At 40.5% G+C, this 22,703-nt stretch overlaps 2 protein-coding genes across 5 annotated transcripts in view; one reads left to right on the top strand and one right to left on the bottom strand.

The window, feature by feature from the left end:
* fars2 (phenylalanyl-tRNA synthetase 2, mitochondrial) overlaps window positions 1-3,653 on the bottom strand; it is a 157,131-nt gene extending 153,478 nt beyond the window's left edge. The window contains exon 1 of one of the 2 annotated variants that reach the window (XM_017480248.3): window positions 3,575-3,653. The gene's annotated coding sequence lies outside the window, so the exon portion shown is untranslated. Of the gene's footprint in view, window positions 1-1,955; window positions 2,181-3,574 lie in introns of those variants that run through there. The other variant, XM_017480275.3, reaches the window with a different exon arrangement.
* A 137-nt stretch (window positions 3,654-3,790) lies between these two features.
* Window positions 3,791-22,703, top strand: part of lyrm4 (LYR motif containing 4) — a 57,522-nt gene continuing 38,609 nt past the window's right edge. The window contains exons 1-2 of one of the 3 annotated variants that reach the window (XM_047158686.2): window positions 3,791-3,920; window positions 17,251-17,371. In XM_047158686.2, the coding sequence (XP_047014642.1) occupies window positions 3,835-3,920; window positions 17,251-17,371 (207 nt within the window). In that variant the 5' untranslated portion in view covers window positions 3,791-3,834. 3 annotated transcript variants of the gene reach the window in all.

The raw sequence follows: 22,703 nt of genomic DNA, 5'->3' as shown, positions 1-22,703 counted from the left end.
AAACAGAACATATTGCTTATAATTAACAATACAACGCCACTTATAAAAAACAGAACATGAGCAGAGGATGCATTTCCCTGCAGAACCTGATTACCATTAAACTATACAAAAATTATGTTTTTCTCCACCCAGTCAAACTTTGTCACCTTTTTAGCAGGGAAAAAAAGGGATATCAGACTGCTAAATCGTAGACCGTTCTGCCTAGCTTTATATCGTGTTGATCAGTCCCTTCAGGAATTTAAAATCGCAGAAATTAACGCAAAATCAAGCAAACTCAGCAATATTTGGAGGAGATTGCAATTTTTCAAAATGACCACAGATTTTCCACAGATTTGGGCCAAGATGCATCATGCGATTTCATCACAACGCACATTCAACCAAAGCCCTCTTTGATTGACGCGAGTCAAACATGAGTTCAGCTAAAAAGTCTCAATTACCAAACATCACTGCGAAAGAGCGTGCAAAACAACTTCGTGCAATTGCAATTTCACCAATTCAAGTAGTTTTCCACAAAAAAAATGAAAGCACAAAAAAAAAAAAAAACAAATCTCAGCAATTTGCATCGCAAATTTTGAAAAATGCCACAGCAAAATCGAGCATTTTTGGCTGCAACAATCACAAAAAAAAAAAACACTCTGTGAAATCCTGTACAGACTGGCTGATGCACACGTGAAGTCGTTATCGCTTTTATTCTTCTTCTCTCGATAAACTAAATCTGAAATGGCAGAACAACCATGTGTCTGGAAACAAACAAACAAACAAACAAACGACTTCCACCGACCATTATCAATCATCATTTATCAAGTGTGCTTTTTCCTCGTCTCTGACACCTTAACTCAGGTCATCGTCTCTCCTGCTAATTGGGCCTCTAAATGAGCAATCAATTGAATCTATTGACCTCTTTCACAGCTCGCTGCTCTGACCCACCGCTGCTCCTGACCTTTCCAGTCAAAGGCAGCACATCTGCAAACAGGACGCGTCTGTGACCTTTCTCCAGCGAGAGCCGAAGAGAGTGCAGCCTTTAAATCTCTTCACCCTCCAACGCACTGAGCACATCTCATCACAATCATGTATCGTGAACATGACATCGATCTCCACAGGTCAAAGCACAATCCATTCATTGAGCAGCATTGGGAAAGAGACACATTGCTCACGGGACAGAGAGCGAAAAGCAGAAGTGTGTTTTTCATAAAGCTGATGGGGCTTGGCCTCGTCTGGAAAAAGTGTAGTGGGAAAGAAAAGAAAAGAAAAGAAAAAAAAAATCACAAGGTGGATTGATGCAGGGTGAATTAGTGTGTGTGCTAATTCTAAATTATTCTAAAATGGGCACGGGACATCCAGTGAGACATCTGGTGAAGCTAATTGGCATGTTTCAGTATTAAACTTTCATTTCTCAAGAGTCACCTAACCTTTTTTCATGGGTAACTTTATTTATTTATTTTTACATTTGCTCATTTATGGACAATTTTAAGTCGCTTTGTAAGTCAAGTGACTTACAGCTGGGACAAGATCCAACTGAGCAGAGGGTTAAGGGTCTTGAACTCAGCCTGGGATTTGAAACCTCTTCTACAGGATTCTTATACAAAATGACTACAATAGGGTCAGCATGTCGCTTCATGACAGCTCCAGGGTTGGCGATTCAATCCTGCCTTTCCTGTGTTTTCACGGTTTTCTGTATGGGTTTCCACCAGGATCTCCGGTTTCCTCACACCTCCCAAAAACACTGAATTGGATACACTATACTGCCTCTAGGTGTAAATGTGTGTGGAGTGTGTGGTGGTCTACTATAGACTAGCATGCCATCCATTATACATTCCCATCTCACACCCAGTGTTCCCGGGATAGTCTCCAGATCCACAATGGCCCTGACCGGGATAAATAAAAAGTACTTTTAAAATGTTTTAAAAAAAAACCTAGGGCACAGTGGCGTATTGGTTAGCACGTTTGCCTCGCACCTCCAGATTTGGGGTTTCGAATCCTGCCTCTGCGCTGTGTGCATGGAATTTGTATGTACTCCCAATGCTTCAGGGGTTTCCTTTGGGTACTCCGGTTTCCTCCCCCAGTTCAAAGACATGTGTTGTAGGCTGATTGGCGTTTCCAAACTGTCCGTAGTGCGATTGTGCCGTGCGATGGGTTTGCACCCCGTCCGCCTTGTGCCGCGAGTTCCCTGGGATGTAGGATAAGCGGTACAGAAATTGGATGGCTGGATAGATGGATGTTCTCCCCAGTCACACCAGTCTCAAAAGGAGCTCTGTATGTGATGTTCTTCAAGCTTTCATGGAACATTTGTTGGTAACTAGAATTGAAGGATGGATTTCATCAAGGATACATGTGATGCCTCCTTCATATTTGGCTAAAGTAAGGTTCTTTATAATAGGGTAAGGGTCTTTAATCTGCCTTCAGGTTGGAATACTGGGCTAATGAACAAAAAGAACTTAAGCATATGCCTGATTGGTAAGAGGGTCGGCATTAGCACTGCCACTTCCTGCACAAGTTAACTTTTAAGTTAACCAAATTCTGCTTATTGACGTAAACTGAAATTTGAATGTCGCATGAAATTTTCCGGGGAAAAATGCTGGTAAATTGTGTAGCTGTACAGCACGTGTAAATAGACAACAGGTCTAACATACAGGTTAAAAACTCTCCAATTATGTGTATTTTTATTTTATGAGGTATTTTACGTGGGTTAAGGCAAGGGTTTGATATCTAGCTAACTAACCTTAATGGAAATGAGGCATAATCTGTGTAAAACTGTGTTGTTTCACAGAACGTTGAAATAAAGTCCTTAAAAACAAACAAGGCACATCAATGAACTAGTTTGTATGGTTGTATGGAGTTATTTTCATGCTAGCTAACAACTGAGAGATTAGGATTTAAACTGCTGTTTTAGCCTTAGCGAATGTTTCCCCATGTCCCTCGGTTTCTTCGTGAAAGAGGCAATAATTTACCATCAGTAACTAAAATCAGTGTGTGATTACAGACAGACATTTCTTGCACTTTTACTTTTATACTTCAATTAAAAAGAAAGAAAGACTTTACACTTTTTTTTAAATTTACAAATAAAAATAAAAACACATTTAACCTTGTGTGAAACACAGTAAACATATATGAAGGTATATAAAGGGAGGGGGGAAAACAGTCTGTGTCTAATAATTTAAAAATGTCAGTAAGATAAAGTAATGTTTTAAAATTTCAGCAACACTGCTGTTCCTGATACACTCATACCACACAATTTCAACAGCTTTATTAACTGAAAGTTGCTAAATAATACTTAATGGATCTGCACTCTATATACAGGTTCACTACATAGGGTGCCTTATACACTTGCTGTAGTGCACTATGTATGTCTAACCAAGATAGTAATCAATGGAGATCCATAGCACAAGAACATGTGCGGACCATATAAGAGTGCACCGGAAACATACACGCTTTTGCCCAACAATAAAGCAAAAGGTAATGCCACAGCACTGCGAAACCAGCTTCTTGTTAACGTCAAAGTTTTATTTAAAACAAATAAATAAATAAATACTTTAAACCCCTCTGTATGCAGTTGTCATGAATTTTAGACACTCACCTCTTACAGGGTCGAGTTGTGTGTTTTTGAGAGGTCCAGTCATTCGCCTGAACTATATCAAGAGCGTTTTCTCGGTTAAGATTTTAGTAATCTAAGAATACATTTTAATTTTAAACTAATGTAATAAATAACAAATTTTCAAAATGGTATTACTTTTTTTTTAAACACGATAATGCATTAGAGTAGATAAAACTTCTAACATTTAGTTCGGGCACTCTGTTAGAAGGGTATCTGGGGTCCTGATTTGACAGTGAGAGAAAATGGCGGCGCCCAGCAGAACGCAGGTGTTATCGCTGTATCGGATGCTTTTGAAGGAAAGCAACAAATTTCCTACGTACAACTACAGGTAATGGTGTAAGTTGCACTATAACGTTTCGGTTGTAATCGCAGATAGAGGAATAAATGCTGTTCCGTGCACAAACACAGAACGAGGTCACTTGGTAACGAAATGGATATGCGTGTCGATGTTATTAGCGACATGGAGTAGTTGGTAGTCAAGGGAGCGGGGTGTTTAGGAGAGATTTCATCACTTATCCGAGGGATTTCACCAGTGTTACCGAACGCAGTGAAATACCTTGACATTTTGAATCGTATTGTTTGTAATGCACGCTTACAGTATGTTGTGATGTCACTGGTATTCTGCAAGGTCACGTGACAAGCCATCATACAGCTGTACAAACAGTATGGGGTTGTTTGCTCTTGATAGCCATGTCATATTTGTGAAAACCATTTACATCTTATTACATATTTCCTCATTTGAACAAGTGTAGAGGTGTGTCTATGACCCTCTGTGTTAATCAGGTTTGCACGGTGTCCTAGTTGTTGTTTTTTGTTTGTTTGTTTGTTTGTTTGTTTGTTTGTTTTTTTAAAGTAATCATGCACTAATCTATTACCTGCAACCAGTTTAAACGTTGGCTCGGTTTCGCCTTGGATCTGGTTAGTTTCCAATCCTAGTCGTTGACTTCATTTGTGGCATGAACACGTGACGTCACCTGACAAACCAGACCGATTCTAATTTGTATAGTGCTTTTTAACTATACACATTTTCACAAAGTAGAAATTCGACTATAGGTTTAGATCCCTAATGAGCAATTTCCTAAACCCTAATTCTCCTCTTAGTGGCCACCGAGAGTGGGATTATAAATCGTAAAAGAGTAAAGACAAGTAGTACTAAGTGTGTTAACAGGATGTTTGATTCTAGCAGCAGTTCTACAGTATCTCCAGGTGAGATTATCCACTGAAGCAAGGGGCATAAACTTTTAAGGAAATGCAAATCCTTAGGTTGTCCTTGTAGGACTTTGCACAACAGCAGAAAGACATTTCCTTCATCTTTGCGAAGAAAAGCTTGCAGACAGTCGGCTGAGGTAATACGAGGACGTCAGAAACGGATCACCGGAGTTCTTATGAAACTATTGTTTCAATAATCAAAAAAAACCAAAATGTCATTGATGTGGATTTCTAAGTAGTCTTCTTTTTGGAGACTGACGGTGGCTGGGAATTAAAAAATTTGAAAGGATGACTTTCAGTAGAGCCGAACTTAAAAGATGGACTCATGCTGCATCCTAATTCGCCTATTTATACGATGCGCTAAAAGTACGTACAGTTTTTGTGTAGAAAAACTACATGCGTTTGAGTGTGCAGCAAAAGAATATGCAAGTATTGGGACATATAACGGAAGAGAACGTTGTTGCCTAGTTACGCACGCCGTCACCATAAACAGACTTCTTGTTGCATTTCTGCTTTGCTTTATTCATTATTCCTTATGTCATTTATACTATATGATTTAATCCATCATTCACTTGATTTGTTTTTCCATATTTAATTTACACCTCTCTAAATTTACAATTACATTCGTCCGCCATGTTTGCAGGTTGAATTCGGGGGGAAGCAAACCATCACAAAACTCCTCCCTCCCTCCCTCGCACAAGGATTTGTGGGCAGTATTAGCTGAAAAAATTGTCCACGGATCCACAGTTCGAAAATCGAAAAGTACACCATCGATTCGGGAGACAGTAATTCTAATCTCAGATACTATTTAGGACGGATATTAGGCGAATTTGGGCGCAGCGTCAGATCTGTATTGGGTACACGTGGGAATTGATCTATTCATGTTACAGCATGTTGGCTGTTGATAGACATTTTTGAAAAGCAACCAGACAGGAATTGAACGAACGTATCAAATGTCCTGCAAGCAAAGTCATTCCGAATCTAACGTAGAATGAATTCACTGTCTTGCTGGTTAGCGCTGTGCCTTTTTAATCTGGAGTGTTTAAAAATCCGTTCTCACGTTTTCCGCCAAGTCGACACTCGGACGGTCTCTGGAACATGAAAGTGTCCAAATTGAAAGAACCAGCAATTACCTACTCCACACACACACAGCTTGAGCATGGTGAGAATTCAAACTAGCTGCTGTTTGTAGAGATTCTCCTGGAGAAGACGATTAATCAGAGCTGTAGCGGGACGAGAGATGAACATGCTGAGGCAGAGATGGCTCTGTATAACCTGTGGCTTATGAAATAGTCTGTCACGGCAGGTGGTTGGGTTTTATTACTGTGTGCAGCGCTGCTCTGTGTGTATAGAACCGAGTCTGCATCCAGTGTGTGTTCCTGCAGATGATAACTGCCGAGGCAGCATGTTGTGGTTGGCAAATAGCCCATATCGATGTTCAGTAACAGGAACGTGGGACGTGTTGGTCATATTTCGACCTGTGGGAATGGGATTTTTAACGTGTGAAGCAAAGCAAACATGCTGACCTGTGAGCAAAACAAAGCTAGCATGTATGGTAAAGTGAGGCTAATGTTTTAATCCAGTTTGCACATGCTTAGGCTGGTTCAGAATGCTCATTGATCTGATCGAGAAAAGGTCAAATTTTGTTTTTGTTTTTAAATGGGGATATTTTGTGGCGTTCTTGAGTGGTACTGGTTTATAGATTATTACATGAGTGCAGTGCATTGCCATGACAACAACTTCAGCAAGTAAACATATTGAATTAGTATGACTGACATTAGCATAAGACAGAGAGTGTGGAGGGGTTTTTCATCGGCCCGTCACGACTTCTGTCGGACGATATATCGTCTCCGAAAAAATCGCGACAAACGATATTATTGTCAATTCAAGACCATTTTGTGCCACTGATATAACGATAATATAACAGGATAATAATGCAAGTGCACCCTTTCAAAGAGCGATGAACTTTTACTTCTCATGAATATTCAGACGTTGGAGTTGGAATGTCAAAAAATTGTTTTTTTGTCTTTCTGATGAAAATATCCTTTGAATTTAGTCAATGTTTCGTCATGTCATTTTTATTAGTTTTATTCGATTTTATTCTGACTAAAATAGCACCATAAAAAAAATGCTGTTCGTGCATTAACATCTTGCGTGTCCTTCTTCTTTCTTTTTTTTTTTTTTTTTTTTAACAGTACGTTTTCATTCAGATCGGTGCCAGTGCCTTCAACACATCGTAAATTCGGCGCGTATTTGATGTGTGAATTTTAATTTGACCGATCTAGAGCAGTCGAGAGGATAGAAGCAGCGTGATTGGCTGAAAAGCTGGTGACATTCATTCTTAAGGGGGATATCGGGGTCAGCAAAAATGATCGAGGTCGTGTCTATATATCGTACAATAAGTCGATAACGTAATTATGAAGACAGGCCTAGTTTTCCAAATTTGTTTTGATGGGAATTCATCGATAGCAAAAACTGATATCGGGTAATTTACTAGCTTTTATTTTTATTCTTTTTTTTATTAAGTCTTTGACACCAACATCCGATACGACATTATACTATGTGAACGGCTTGTGTGATTTAATCGTCCATGCATGATCTTACACTGCCACGATGTCCATGCCATGGATTTTTCCTCGGAGCGCTGCAGCTTAACCTCTGACTGTGCTGTTAGGGCAATAGGTAGCTCAGTGGTAAAGGCATTGGCCTACCGATCGAAATGTCAAGAGTGACATCAAATCCCAGCCCCATCATGCTGCTCTCTTACAGTGCCCTCCACTAATATTGGCACCCTTGGTAAATATGACTAAAAAAGCCTGTGTAAAATTGTCTTATTGTTTAAACTTTTGATCTTTTTTAAAGAAAATTCACAAAAATACTCTGTTCTCATGGATATCAAACAATTACAAACACAACACAGGTTTATAAAAAAAAAAATACCTTCGTTAAATATAGGTGTGCAACAATAGTGTCTGCCAGTAGTGTCTGGCAACCTGAAGACTCTCGAGTTTGTTTTTGGATGAGAGTAGAGGCTTATTTCTTGTAACCCTTCCAAACAACTTGTGGTGATGTAGGTGACTTCAGATTGTAGTTTTGGAGACTTTCTGACCCCAAGACGCAACTAACTTCTGTAATTCTCCAGCTGTGATCCTTGGAGATTTTTTGGCCACTCGAACCGTCCTCTTCACAGTGCGCTGAGACGATATAGACGCGCGTCCAATTCCAGGTTGATTCATAACATCTCCAGTTGACTGGAACTTCTTCATTAATGCCCTGATGGTGGAAATGGGCATTTTCAATGCTTGTGCTGTTTTTTTTATAGCCACTTCAGATTTTGTGAAGCTCAAGAACCTTTTTCCACACATCACAGCTATATTCCTTGGTTTTACCCATTGTTACAAATGACTAAGGGAATTTGGCCTGTGTGTATAAATATCCATATTTATACCCCTGTGAAACAGGAAGTCGTTTGAACAATTTCCTGTTCCTAGTCGCCCAGGTTTACAGGGATTTTTTTTTTATATCAGTGCGAACAAATATATTTTTCTCGCATGTATTCATAATCACAAAAATCCAGCATCGAAAGGTAATCTTTCTGCTGAAAGCAGCACATGGAAATGCTGAGAGCCAATCAGTTTGCAACCTTTAAAAGTTCAATCTTATGACCAGAAAAGTGTACAAAATAATGCAGGTGCTCTGTAACCTGTGCCTGATTATGATGTCCCTGTGTTGTTTATAGACTAAAGGATTTGACATCGGATGATAAACTATTCCCAAAGCCAGTGGTAAAACTCATAAAGTCCTCTATGGTTGTTATTATTTCTACACCATGCATTATGAAACATCCCATCTGATTATGTAACCGTTCAGTTCTTAAAGTTTATTTGACAAAATAAGGCACTTTTTGCCTGCACCTTGGCAGTGGGAGGGAAAAAGGAGGGTATCAACAGTATTTTATAAAACTAAGCTTTTTCTTATGAATCCTCAGATCTGTTTATTTTGAAGTGTCATGAAACGTATTTTCATTTTGCTGAAGTGTCTGTATGCACATTGGGCTTTTACTGTACTCCAGGAGATGAAACCCGCTGTGGGCCTGCTCTGCTCTCAATGCCGGCGCATTGTGTAGTAAAATCTGCTAAATTATTCAGAGCCATTATTCACTGTGTGGAAATAACGGGTTTCGAGGAGCCATTGGAGAGCGTGATATACCTTCAGATGATGGGCTGTTTACCTTCATGCTTAGAGCCTCAAGCATCAGGCAGCAGAGGATGTGAACAGAATATCTTAGATTTCTAAGGACAGCTGAGAGAGAGAGAGAGAGAGTTAGTTATGATGCAGTGGTAGCGTAAAAAGGAGAGACGGCGTGAATGGGAGACAGAAGGAGATACGTAACGGATGGAAGGCGAGCGAGAGAGAGAGAGAGGGGTTTTTGAATTCTGTTTCAGGTTAAGGAGACGACTGATCTTCAGAGACGCGACTGAGACGTAAGCAGAGATGGAGAGTCTCTGGGGAGAAGGATGGGCTTCACTGATGTTACATATACTGCTGAATCATGGAAGTAGGGCAGCTCTTACGTAAAACCCTCCCCCCTCTGTTAAATCTAACTGCGCCGTGTGGCTCTGTACTCGGGTTCTCTGTGCTGCCTAAATAAGTTATCAGGAAGGAAATTATCCCTACAGAACACACTCACACGGGTTTGTACTTTTGAAATCGCAATACAGAAAAGGCCGGCTTTGTTTGAACATTACACCAAGAGTGTGTGTAAGAGTTGGTTTATAGGTAAGATTTGTGAAAAATGTGTCTATACCGGTAAAATGGGTGCAGTTGAATAAGATTTGAATCTTTTTTATTTTCTTTTAGAGCCCCGCCCTGTTTTCACCTATTTACACAAAGCTCCACCCCCAAAACATGCAAAATTCTCTGCATGAGGATGGAAAGAGGTGTTGGGGGCGTGTCTACAAAATGCCTGACAAGACGCCAGTATGGATACAAACTAGAGATGCACCGATGTATCGGCCGATAAAGGCAATTATTCACGCTATCGGTCGATAGTTTAAAAACATCCGATGATCAGGGCCGATCATATCCTGGAGATCAAAAGAGGGCGGGAAAACACATGGCTTCCGTGCTGTGTGTAAAGATGTCTCTCGTGTGGAATGACGACAAAACTGCAGTTTGTAATCTCTGTAATCTCCGCACTGATCAAACTTCACACCGTCGAGTCAAAACATTTTTTGCTGCTCTGCTCGCGCTGAATTAAAGGGCCAGTACACCGTTGAAAGATTTAAATGATAGATGAGTTGACAAAAAAGGTATATATTGCACAGAAAGATATATTTGTAGAGTAGTATATTTCATATCCACTTAATGTTAATATATAAAAAGTTGATAGTATATATTACCAGTTTGATGTTTATGATGAAGTAGAAAGGCTTGTGTTTGTGGAGAGTGAGTGTGAGACTAACAGGGGGATTTTTGCAATTCCGTCGGTGTTGATATGAATTAATAACATTCAATAAGTTAATAATCTTACTTTAATCTTCAGAATTTAGTTAAAGTGTTAATGTTAATTAAAAAAAGAGTAATGTGTTTTGTGTTTATGAGACCAGTTGCTGTGAAACAACTTGTTGAAATAGAGAGAATAACGTTTTTATTTGTATTTCTTTCAGAATTGTGGAATTAATCATTATTCATTTAAAAGAAGGTATAAAAGGCAGAATTATCGGTATCGGCCGAGATCACCCGGATGAGAAAGTTAATATCGGCGCATCTCTAATACAAACGTGTGTTATGAGTATGGATAGAGCACGAGTGTGTATTAATCTCACATTAGGTGATTGAGAGTGGAGATTGGGGGAAAGGAACATCAGGTGGCCATATTGCACTGTGCTGTGCTGAACGCTGTATATGGTGTGGGACAGAAGGGCGTTAGGAGCTGGAGTCCTCTGCTGTCTCCTCTGGGAGCTGAAGCAGCAGTGTGGTGATTCTCGTTGCCCTTCTCAATTTATTCCTTTCATTTAGTCCGTCAGCCATTTCTATTTATCTGTCATGTGAGGCCTTAATGAGTTCACTGGTCCTAATTATTGAGCTGAAACTTGTATTTGTTCCCTGCCGTTTTCCTCCATGATCCCTCTGTGCACTCGTGGTGAAGTCTGGAGGTATTTGTGCCAGGTTGCATTCTGGGATTGTGACCCCCTGTGTATCAGAGAACGCAACTCCTCCCCTCTCTTCGCTTCTCCTCTTCTCTTCTCTTGTTCTACAGTCTTCTCTCTTCGTCTTTCCTCTCCTCTCCTAGCCTCTCCTCGCATCTTCTCACTTTCCCGGTCCTCTGTTTTCCTTTCCTCTTCTGTCTTTTCTTCTTCTGCTGTCTCCTCCCTTCTCCTGTCCTCTCTTTTCTTCTCCGCTCCCCTATTCTTTTCTTCGACTCTCACCTCTTTTCTTCTACTCTCTTCTCATTTCCTTTCCTCTTCCCTCCTCTCCTGTCCTCTCCTCCCTTCTCCTGTACTCTCTTTTTCTGTTATCTTCTCCTCTCCTCTCTTCTCTTCTCTTACCCTCTCCTCTAATCCCTTCTACCCTCTCCTCTCCTCCTTCTCCGCTCCTCCCTTCTCCTCCCCTCCTCTCTTCTCTTCTTCTACCCTCTCCTCCTTCTCCGCTCCTCCCTTCTCCTCTCCTCTCCTCCTCTCTTCTCTTCTTCAGCCTTCTCCTCTCCTCCTTCTCCGCTCCTCCCTTCTCCGCTCCTCCCTTCTCCGCTCCTCCCTTCTCCGCTCCTCTCTTCCTCTCTTCTCTTCTTCAGCCTTCTCCGCTCCTCCCTTCTCCTCCCCTCCTCTCTTCTCTTCTTCTACCCTCTCCTCTAATCCCTTCTCTTCCTCTACCTTCTCCTCTCCACTCCTCCCTTCTCCTGTCCTCACCTCCTCTCTTCTCTTTTTCTACCCTCTCCTCTAATCCCTTCTCTTCTTCTTCCCTCTCCTCCTTCTCCACTTTCTTCTCCTCTCCTCTTCTCCTATCTTCTCTTCTTCTACCCTCTCCTCTAATCCCTTCTCTTCTTCTACCCTCTCCTCTAATCCCTTCTCTTCTTCTACCCTCTCCTCTCCTCCTTCTCCACTCCTCTCCTTCTCCACTTCTTCCTTCTCCTCTCCTCCTTCTCCACTTCTTCCTTCTCCTCTCCTCTCCTCCTCTCCTCCACTCTTCTCTTCTTCTACCCTCTCCTCTAATCCCTTCTCTTCTTCTACCCTGTCCTCTTCTCCTTCCCCTCTCCTCTCCTTCTCCACTCCTCCCTTCTCCTCTCCTCCTCTCTTCTCTTCTTCTACCCTCTCCTCAACTCTCTTTTCTCCTCTCCATTCCTCTCCTTTCATTTCTTCTTATTACTTCTTTTCCTTCTCCTCTCCTCTCTTTTTTTTTTCTCTTCTTCTTTCCTCATCTTCTTTCTCTTCTCCTCTTTCCACCCTTCTCCTCTCTTCTTTTCTTCTCCCCACCTCTCACCTCCTCTCCTCATTTGACAGATTACACACAGTTATCTCACTCCTGGCTCTAATATATATATATATATATATATATATATATATATATATATATATATATATATATATATATATATATATATATATATATATATATATAAAAAACATCACTGTAATCTCTCTCTTAAAAAAAAGGAGTTGGATGCAAAAGCATGACAGGTTTCATTTATTTTTAACCTTTGTAATCATCTCAGAAGTCTTCCCTACTCTCTTGTCTCACCTGCTCGAATTCCTCCCCTCCAACTGCTTTTTTTTAATGACCTTGCCACCTACTACAGTCCCTTTGACCTGACTCAGCTAATTTAGCCTTTGAAATCCGTCAATGACTCGACTCGGTCTCATTAATAATACATTCCTCGTGTGTTTCCTACTGAAGTTCTCATTAAATATTAAGGAGCTTTAATTGGTATCACTTTACACACTGATGAACCTCGTGTCCTGTTCGTCAGGCCACTGCCCTGCACGTGTAGGGAATATCTACACACGGGTCATTTTAGCCGTCAAGAGAAAAAGGCTTAAAATATTTCCCTTTATGTGTAATGAATCCAGAATATATGAGCTTTTCTCTTTCTGAATTAAATTACGAAATTTTCCACGATATTCAAATTTATTGAGCTGCACCTGTGTGTGTGTGTGTGTGTGTGTGTGTGTGTGTGTGTGTGTGTGTGTATTGTGTGTGTAACTGTTCAGGGGTTACGCTGCTCTACATGTTGGAGATAAACAGATTAGCAGTTTGAGAGGCGCCTTTTCTATTTATTCCATGTATGTGATTCACGTCATGTTCATCGCCACCCCTCAGCTGTTCAGTGTGTGTAGAAAATGTCAGATCTGTTTGTTAAAGACAGAGCTGGACATACTTCCTGTAATTCGGTTTGGTGACTAATACGTCTGTAGGTCAGTTTTCAAAGAGCACCCGATGCTGTTTATGTGCTGGTCACATGTCGCTTGTTCTGAAGCCAGGCTCTTTGGAGGACTGGATATCTCTGTTTGTTTGAGGAAGGGGCTACTCGTCACTGCAGTCGATGAATCAGGATGAATTCCTACGCTGACGATGAACAACTGCGACCTGGACTCAGAAGACACATGGTGCGAAATGCTAGTCGAATCACCAGGGTCATACAAGATTAGATTTTAAAGTAAGAAGATACAAAATAAAGACAATGAGTAATAAAGTGCTTTGACAGTCCCCTATTTGCCAAGAGAAAGATGCACAGAACTACGCCTCGTCTTTTACAGGAAAAAAAAAAACAAACATGCAGGTAGGTGTGGGTCCATGTGCAAGAGCCAAAGTTAAAAATTAGGCTAGACTTTTAAACCAAGTCGACTCAATAGAGCAGTAGGTGCTATGAGAACTTTTACAGACGCACAAGGGTATGTAACAGCAACCCAGTCGAGAATTAAATACCCGAGACGTTGACTTCATCGACTCTATATGCACCACGTTTGATTATTGAAGCATATTTGCATATTTTGTGATGTAGCTGCAACCCCTGGCGAAAACGATGGTATCGCCACGCTTCGAGGATGCCCAGCAGGCTTTTCTACTTCGTAGCAAATAAACATGACGCACAATATTTTTTTTTGGTTTAATAGCTGAACATTCCAGCTTCGTGTAACATACCTCCAACAAGTTCAATTAGATTGTTTTAATCGATGGCGTATTTTTATTTCCAGATGAAGAAAAGGAAAAAACTATGGAATCACTCGATATTGAGGAAAAATATTATGGAATAACCAGCAAAAAAAGAAAAATTCTTTGTCGATCCTCCTCGGGCTTTTCTGACGGCGTGAATTGTTTGAGGCGTGGACTTCACTAATGGAAAACAATATTCTCCATCGAGCTGGTTCCAACTTTCTCGAATAGTGGTTGACAGATCAGCGTTGCAGGATGGAGCCTTGTCATGGACCGATTTATTTATTTTTTTCATGTCCACCATAAAATTTCAGTCGGACTGAGATCCGGATCGTTTGCTGGCCATGTCATCGAGTCCTGATGAAAAGCTTTAACACTCTTTGCTCTGTGGCAAGACACATTATCATCCTGAACAATGACCTCATCAACACCAAAGCTATTTTCCATTGATGGAATGAGAAAAGTGTCCAAAATTTCTGTGCATTGACTGTTGAGGTCTCCCCTGGTCCTTTACCAGACATGCAACCCCATATCATAAATGAGTGGGGGAATCGGATTGTTTTCTTCAGACAGTCATCTTTATATGTTTCATTAGAACAGCACCAGACAAAAGTTCCAGTATCATCTCCTTGGCCAATGCAGATTCGTGATTCATCACCGAATATCACATACATCCACACTCCATGATTGCTTCTCTTTAGCCCACTGTAAGCTTGTTTTCTGCAGTTTAGGTGTTAGTGCTGGTTTTCGTTTGGATTTTCAGCCGATTTCTTACAGTTCTGTCACAAACATTGACTCATGTTCCCGCCCATTTGTTTTTCATTAGTGTTTTTGTTGTGCCTTTTCTATTTTCAAGGCATATCGCTTTGAGTTTTCTATCCTGACATTTGCCGTCTTCCTCGATCTACCCGTATGTTTTCCTTTTCAAACCTTCCCATTTTGTTTATACTTGCACCAAATTCTAGACACAGCTGACTGGGAACAACCGACATCTTTTGCCACACTCCATGTCAGATTTCCTTCTTGAAGGGGTTTTATAATCCTTTCCACTGTTTCAATGGACAACTCTTTTGTTGGGGCCATGTTTCCTTTCAAAAAGTCCACGGTTAAGATCTGTAAGCACTCTTAGCTGCAGACTAATTTGCACTCCGCCCTGTGGACACGGAGTTTGTATGTTCTCCCCGTGCTTCTGGGGTTTCCTCCAGGTACTCTTGTTTCCTCCCACAGTCCAAAGACATGCGCTGTAGGCTGTTTGGCATGTCTGAATTGTCCATAGTGCTGGAATGGGTGTGGGAATGGGTGTGATTGTGACCTGAGATGGGTTGGCACCCCATCCAGGGTGTCCCCGCCTTGTGCCCCGAGTTCCCTGGGAGAGGCTCCGGTCTCTACCACAACCCTGTTTAGGATAAGCGCTACAGAAAATGGACGGATGGAATCCATGAAACTTTTGTAAAATTATTTTAGTTTTATGAAGTGGCTTCGTAACTTTTGGGTCTGTAAAATTTTAATCTTGTTTTTTTGTTTCTCTTTTTTTCTAATTTTATAACATAAGTATGATGAGCTTAATTAAGCAGTAAAAATGTAATGCTTTGCTGTTTACATAAAGAATAAACTTTTGAAAGCTTACAAGTATTACGGTGCTTAGTATTTGAGTTGTGCTGATTATTTGGGTAGCGTTGCTGCCTCACAGCTCCAGGTTGCATCCTGATCTCGGGCGATGTACTATGTGAAATTTTACACGTTGGTCCTGTTTCCTCCAGGTTCTCCTTTTTCCTCCCACCTCCCAGAAATGTTCCAGTAGGTTGACTGACTGTTTTAATGCTCCTAGGTGTGTGTATGCGTTGTGATGCCCTTGGTTGGAACAGAGTAGACCACCTAGAGTGACTCCACTATGACTTGGACAAGAATAAAATGCGTTTTGTTTACTGATTTATCAACTTGGACATGCTTCAGATACAGTGACAGTGAATTAGGTGAACGGTTATTGTAGTGGACAGTGACGCAGATCTGTTCTGCATTACAGCTGACACTGGGTGAACTTCAGACCTTACAAATGCACATGATGACTGCTACAAAGCCCTCGGCTTATTTTCCTTTAGCTCTGAGCTGCTTGTCAGTCAGGCCATGAGCGAGTTCAGGATGACTCGCTTTTTATCCGACAAACTGCTGACTTTTTTTTTTTTTTCTTATCCGTCTCAAATCCCAGTTTTGCATCTGTCATCTGTAGAGGTTTTTTTTTCTTCTTCTTTTTTCCCCCCGGCAGATGAGATTTGCAGTGTGTGTGTGTGTGTGTGCACATGTGCACTCTTGCTTTCTTTCCTGTTAACCTATTAGGCCTACCATCTGTCTCTCGTCTCTCTCTCCCTCTTTCTCTCTTTCACTCTCTCGCGCCCCTACCCCTCCTTTATTTCTCTTTCTCCTCATTCACTGGGATGTGAGAAGGCTGTATTTCTGGCTGTCGAATATCTCTTTGTTCACCATGGCTGGAAACAAGCCTTCATTCGAGGCTTCTGTGTAATGCACAATTATGGGCAGTAACTTGAAAACGATTGAGAGAGGACTATCTCCCCCCCCATCCATGTCACTATCTAAATGACAGTAGCGTGTCAGTGGTTAAGGCTTTGGGCTACTGCTCAGACATGTGAGAGGTCAGATCCTGGCTGACCCTGCACTCTGGCTCCATCTTTTACATCAGGATCTGGAAAGAAAATACTGTACTGGACATGTGTTTAAGTATAATGCCAGTAAAGGTTGTATTTGTTGTGTATATGCTCTGCGCTCACCATACAGAGCCCTGCCTCTAATGACCAGCAGCACGAGATGGGAAAGCATGTCCGAGTTAATTTCCCACAAGCCTCTTCCGCATTTTCGTCTTGTATTACAGTAACAGCCTCTGAAAAGGCACTACATTCCTCTCAGGTTAGCTGACAGGAGCAAAGCATAATGTTCCTGCAGGAATACCTCACTCTGAGAAGAAAGAGACTGCGTTCCAGCCACACTGTCATGACTGAGAAATGAGATTTTCGACTTTTTGCGTACAACCTTGTGAACACTTATTGGGAGGGTTTTTTTTTTGTTTTGTTTTGTTTTTTGCCGAAATGGACCAACAAATGAAACTAAATTTGCACATTATGAATTCAAGCTAGTAGAGACAGCATTATGGTAATGTGTTCATGCTAATTGGCCCCTGCCAGATTTCCTTCACTGTTAGTTACGTTAGCGTTTTTGGCTGAAGCTGTCGCTCTCATGGGCCTGTGCTGAGTGCTGATTTGCAGCTTGTGTGTCTCGTCTCTTTTCAGGACGTACGCCCTGCGAAGGGTACGTGATGCGTTCCGAGAGAACCGGAATGTCGAGGACCCAAAAGTTCTGGACCAGCTGTTGAACAAAGCACGCGACAATCTGGCCATCATCCAGAGACAGGTACCATCTCCCTATTAAAAAAAAAAAAAAAAATGAATAAATACAGGCAAGGGCAACACAGTACAAGCTGTCATAAAACTCTCTCTCTCTCTCTCTCTCTCTCTCTCTCTCTCTCTCTCGCTCGCTCGCTCGCTCGCTCGCTCTAAATCCTTCTAAATCCCTCTACCCTCTGAAGAGATACAGCAGCAGCGAGCACGGCTGCTGCTGTTGTTTTAGAAACATATTGATGAGGAACTGCTGGGTCCCACCTGTCCCCCTGGCAGGCTTCCTTTCAGTGTGGGGGCTACGTGCTCAGGGAGGAGGGCTTCCTGTCAGCCCTTTTGTCCTTTTTAACCTGCCCAATCAGGGCTTACGGTTTTATACCACCTTCATGACTTTCCCATCTCAGTGTCCTCGGTGAAGCCGCTGTCGAAGTCTGGTCCCCTTTATCACCGAAGCTTCAGTTTTATAGGCAGGATCCCCATAGGCCTTGAATATTTTTGGAAGTGCTTAATTTGCCCAAAAATTTTTCTCTTGAAAGGTCATGAAATTAGCCTCCGGGAAAAAGTTCTTGCTTTATATATTGAAAATTTGGGATGCTAAATTTCTGTCTGACCTTTCGGTGTCAAAAAACGAGTTACAAATATGTTATTTACGTACCAATTAATATGCGAGTAGTTTTATATATTGCTTAGAAGTATTTAAATATAACGTTGAAAAGTTTGACTTGAAGGCGGGTCAAAAAACGGTATGGCTCAGAATCTGAAAAAGGACAGAAGAATAGAATAAGAATAAGGTATTGATATATCTAGGCCAATGTTGGGTAAGTCATTACTCATTACATCATCAACGTTGTACTTAAATGACTGATTAATTACGCTGTCTGGAAAATAATTACATTACTCATTATTGATGATAACTTCAAATCCAGATCAACTTTAACCACATGGACATTAGAAATGAAACTCCTCTTTTAATTCTTTAAATTTGAGTCGAACAAGAAAAATTTTAGCTTATTAAGCATAGATTTATTACATGTAATACAAAAATGTACACGGATCACTCAACAGTGTTTCTCTATGTTGCCGTGTCAGGTGCTTCAGTAGGTTACTTGTGCTCCGGAGAGAGGCCGATTAATGTATTTTCCCCAGGACGTAACTTACATTTTACTGTGAAGTTCTTGTGTACATGTGTGGGGGGGGGAAATAGAAAATTAAAATAATGGTAATATTTCTGTTTAGCAAAACAGCCACTCGTTTCTGCTGACATCCTTGAACTTCACCTGAACACCTTTCACAAACGCTACAGCGAAGGAATTTAAAGAGTTAAATTAGAAAACGAATAAAACAAATTCTTATCTTTAGATACTACATTTAGATTTTAAATTCAGTATTGTTTTATACAGAATTGTTGAAAGTGATGGTGCCGCTTGAAGTACCGTGGAGATGGTTTTGGACCTCAATTTCACATGAACAGTTGTACTTTGGTGCTGGGACTACGGTTGCCGCTATGGCTTCAGGACTGCAATTACCACGTACGATTTTGCACAATTTTCTCTCCTTTAGTGAACAGTGGATCAGTTCAACAAAACAGACTTCATATAAAAACCATAATGAACTTTCCTTTACTTTCACACTATCCGTTGTTACCCAGATGAGGACGGGTTCCCTACTGAGTCTGGTTCCTCTCGAGGTTTCTTCCTCATATCATCTTAGGGAGTTTTTCCTCACCACCGTCGCCACCGGCTCGCTCAATAGGGATAAACTCACACACTTAAAATCTGTATCCTGTGTTTAAATGTTTCTGTAAAGCTGCTTTGAGACAACGTCCAGTGTTAAAAGCGCTACACAAATAAAATTTGAATTGAATTGAAAGTCTGTACAATTTGTAATTCAAATACATCATAACTAATTAAATTACTTCAAAAATGAAGAGTAATCCCTTACTTTACGTTTTTCAATTGAATTATAGTGACGCATTACTAAGTACACAGTTACTGTGTTACACCCAACACTGATTATGACACCCATGAGCATGTAGAGCAGTACTAAAAAGGATATAAGAAGCCATGAAGGTTTGGTTCATTTACCCTTACTCCTTTGTGTCCCTTTAATTTATTTATATATTTATTTGCCATGTAATGAAGGACGGCTTCTCTCTCTCACCAAAGTCCAGCTTCCTTGTTTCTGCAAAAACATCATCCGTGTGGAGTTGATGCCTCAATTTTTCTTTTTTCTTGCTCTCCATGCAGGGGTTAAATATTTGCTCATATTTTAGAATGATGTTTTATGTCATGGCGGTTATTCCACAGTATGAGCTGCACTTTATGAATTCTGTCTACTTAGCGAACAAAGTAATATCTCTAGTAAATAGCTACATCCATATAAAGAAGTCATAATGTTGTCATTTGCGACCAATTTTTTTTTTCCCCTACCACTAGGTCTAGCAATTCTTATCAGTTTTTTATTATTCTCCATTATTATGCTATATCTTTTATTTGTGACAGTATGCAAATATTTCGAAATTATTTCAATTACTACTTGTCATTGGTGGACTAACCTGACCTGTAGGCCTGTAGTCACATTGAACTTAGCCTGAAAAACACGCACACACACCACTGATTGTCGAGGTTGGTTATTATTAATAATAATAGTAGTAGTAATAATAATAATAATAAACTTTATTTTATATAGCACCTTTTAAAAAGGCCTCTCAAGATGCTTTACATAAGAAGATAAAATAGAACCAGAAGTTGATGGCATGAGGCAAAGTATATAGGCATGTATCAAAAACAGTAATATACCATTCAATAGTAATAACAATACTAGTAATCATAATTAAATAACAACAAACAAAGTCATGATGTAAAAGCTATCCTAAATAAATAAGTTTTGAGAGAAAATTTAAATACTCTAAAAGACTGTGCTTCTCCAAGCTCATACTGTATGGCATGGTTCCACAGTTTTGGAGCATAAGAAGAAAATAACCCGTCACCCGTACGTAAACATAACCCGAAAATAACCCGTACGTAAACATAGCAGTAGCAGTAGTAGTAGTAATAGTGGTAGCAGTAATAGTGCTAGTAGTAGCAGTAGTAGTAATAGTTTTAGTAGTAGTAATAGTGGTAGCAGTAGCAGTAATAGTGGTAGTAGTAGCAGTAGTAGTAATAGTGGTAGCAGTAGCAGTAATAGTGGTAGTAGTAGCAGTAGTAGTAATAGTGATAGTAGTAGCAGTAGTAGTAATAGTGGTAGCAGTAGCAGTAATAGTGGTAGTAGTAGCAGTAGCAGTAATAGTGGTAGTAGTAGCAGTAGTAGTAATAGTGATGGTAGTAGTAGTAGCAGTAATAGTGGTAGCAGTAGTAGTAATAGTGGTAGTATTAGCAGTAGTAGTAATAGTGGTAGTAGTAGCAGTAGTAGTAATAGTGGTAGTAGTAGCAGTAATAGTGGTAGTAGTAGCAGTAATAGTGGTAGTAGTAGCAGTAATAGTGGTAGTAGTAGCAGTAGTAGTAATAGTGATGGTAGTAGTAGTAGCAGTAATAGTGGTAGTAGTAGCAGTAGTAGTAATAGTGATAGTAGTAGCAGTAGTAGTAATAGTGGTAGCAGTAGCAGTAATAGTGGTAGTAGTAGCAGTAGCAGTAATAGTGGTAGTAGTAGCAGTAGTAGTAATAGTGGTGGTAGTAGTAGTAGCAGTAATAGTGGTAGTAGTAGCAGTAATAGTGGTAGTAGTAGCAGTAATAGTGGTAGTAGTAGCAGTAATAGTAGTAGCAGTAATAGTGGTAGTAGTAGCAGTAGTAGTAATAGTGGTGGTAGTAGTAGTAGCAGTAATAGTGGTGGTAGTAGTAGTAGCAGTAATAGTGGTAGCAGTAGTAGTAATAGTGGTAGTAGTAGCAGTAATAGTGGTAGTAGTAGCAGTAATAGTAGTAGCAGTAATAGTGGTGGTAGTAGTAATAGTAATAGTGGTGGTAGTAGTAGTAGCAGTAATAGTGGTAGCAGTAGTAGTAATAGTGGTAGTAGTAGCAGTAATAGTGGTAGTAGTAGCAGTAGTAGTAATAGTGGTGGTAGTAGCAGTAATAGTGGTGGTAGTAGTAATAGTAATAGTGGTGGTAGTAGTAGTAGCAGTAATAGTAGTAGCAGTAATAGTGGTGGTAGTAGTAGCAGTAATAGTGGTAGTAGTAGCAGTAGTAGTAATAGTGGTGGTAGTAGTAGTAGCAGTAATAGTAGTAGCAGTAATAGTGGTGGTAGTAGTAGTAGTAATAGTGGTGGTAGTAGTAGTAGCAGTAATAGTGGTAGTAGTAGCAGTAATAGTGGTAGTAGTAGCAGTAATAGTGGTAGTAGTAGCAGTAATAGTAGTAGCAGTAATAGTGGTAGTAGTAGCAGTAGTAGTAATAGTGGTGGTAGTAGTAGTAGCAGTAATAGTGGTAGCAGTAGTAGTAATAGTGGTAGCAGTAGTAGTAATAGTGGTAGTAGTAGCAGTAATAGTGGTAGTAGTAGCAGTAATAGTAGTAGCAGTAATAGTGGTGGTAGTAGTAGTAGTAGTAGTAATATTGGTAGTAGTAGGCGTTTTTTCTTTTTTTTTTTTTCTTTTTTTTTTTTTCAAGTTAATGGGATCCCTTGCTAAAAGAAAGTTTGAGAAGCCCTGTTTGAGATTATAGTACTTTGACCTTTTTCTGGATCATGTGTGAAATTCATGCTTAAATGTCGCACTGACTCTCTCCGGTTTCCGTGCACATATGTGAAGGCACAAGTTGCGGTGACTAAGTGTTCCATCATTACAAGTGACTGATGTCCCGAGTGTTCTGTGTGTGTTCTTGTCATCTGTTGAAGCTTTATGTGTATGTGTGTTTCTGTGAGAGAGCGTGTGTGTAGGTGGCGCACACGCTCCTGTTGTCAGAGCGCAGCAGTACAGTAAGCAACGCTGTTGTCTTTCAGAAATTTGTTGTTGAGTCAGACACAGTGATTTCAGACTGCCGGGGGAAGCAGGACCCTCTGCCTGCCTCACACCTGTCCATTCTGTCTCCTCTCACACACACACATGCATGTCCTGCTGTGTGTCATGACCGTGCCAGTACATATGCTGCACTCCACCCACACTGTGCTTTAGAGGGCATGGCAAAATTGGCACAAATCTAGTTCTTCCATCTCTTGTTAAAGTTGTACATGTCGGTATGTGTGTGCGTGCCCTGTTAGCATGGCATGGCTGATTTCCAACAGTATCGATTGGTGTTAACATGAAGGTCACATTTTTTCCATTAAAAAGAAAGACTTTCTCTGTAGTTCTGTATAAAACTGAAGTGTTACATGAGTTGGTTAGTAAGTTCGCAGAATCGACTCCATGGCTTTGGACCAGTCATGTC

Source organism: Ictalurus punctatus, chromosome 1 (assembly GCF_001660625.3).
Source record: "Ictalurus punctatus breed USDA103 chromosome 1, Coco_2.0, whole genome shotgun sequence".
Taxonomy (NCBI): Eukaryota; Metazoa; Chordata; class Actinopteri; order Siluriformes; family Ictaluridae; genus Ictalurus; species Ictalurus punctatus.
The sequence above is the reverse complement of the archived record's forward strand: the minus strand, read 5'-3'. Positions and strand labels throughout refer to the sequence as shown.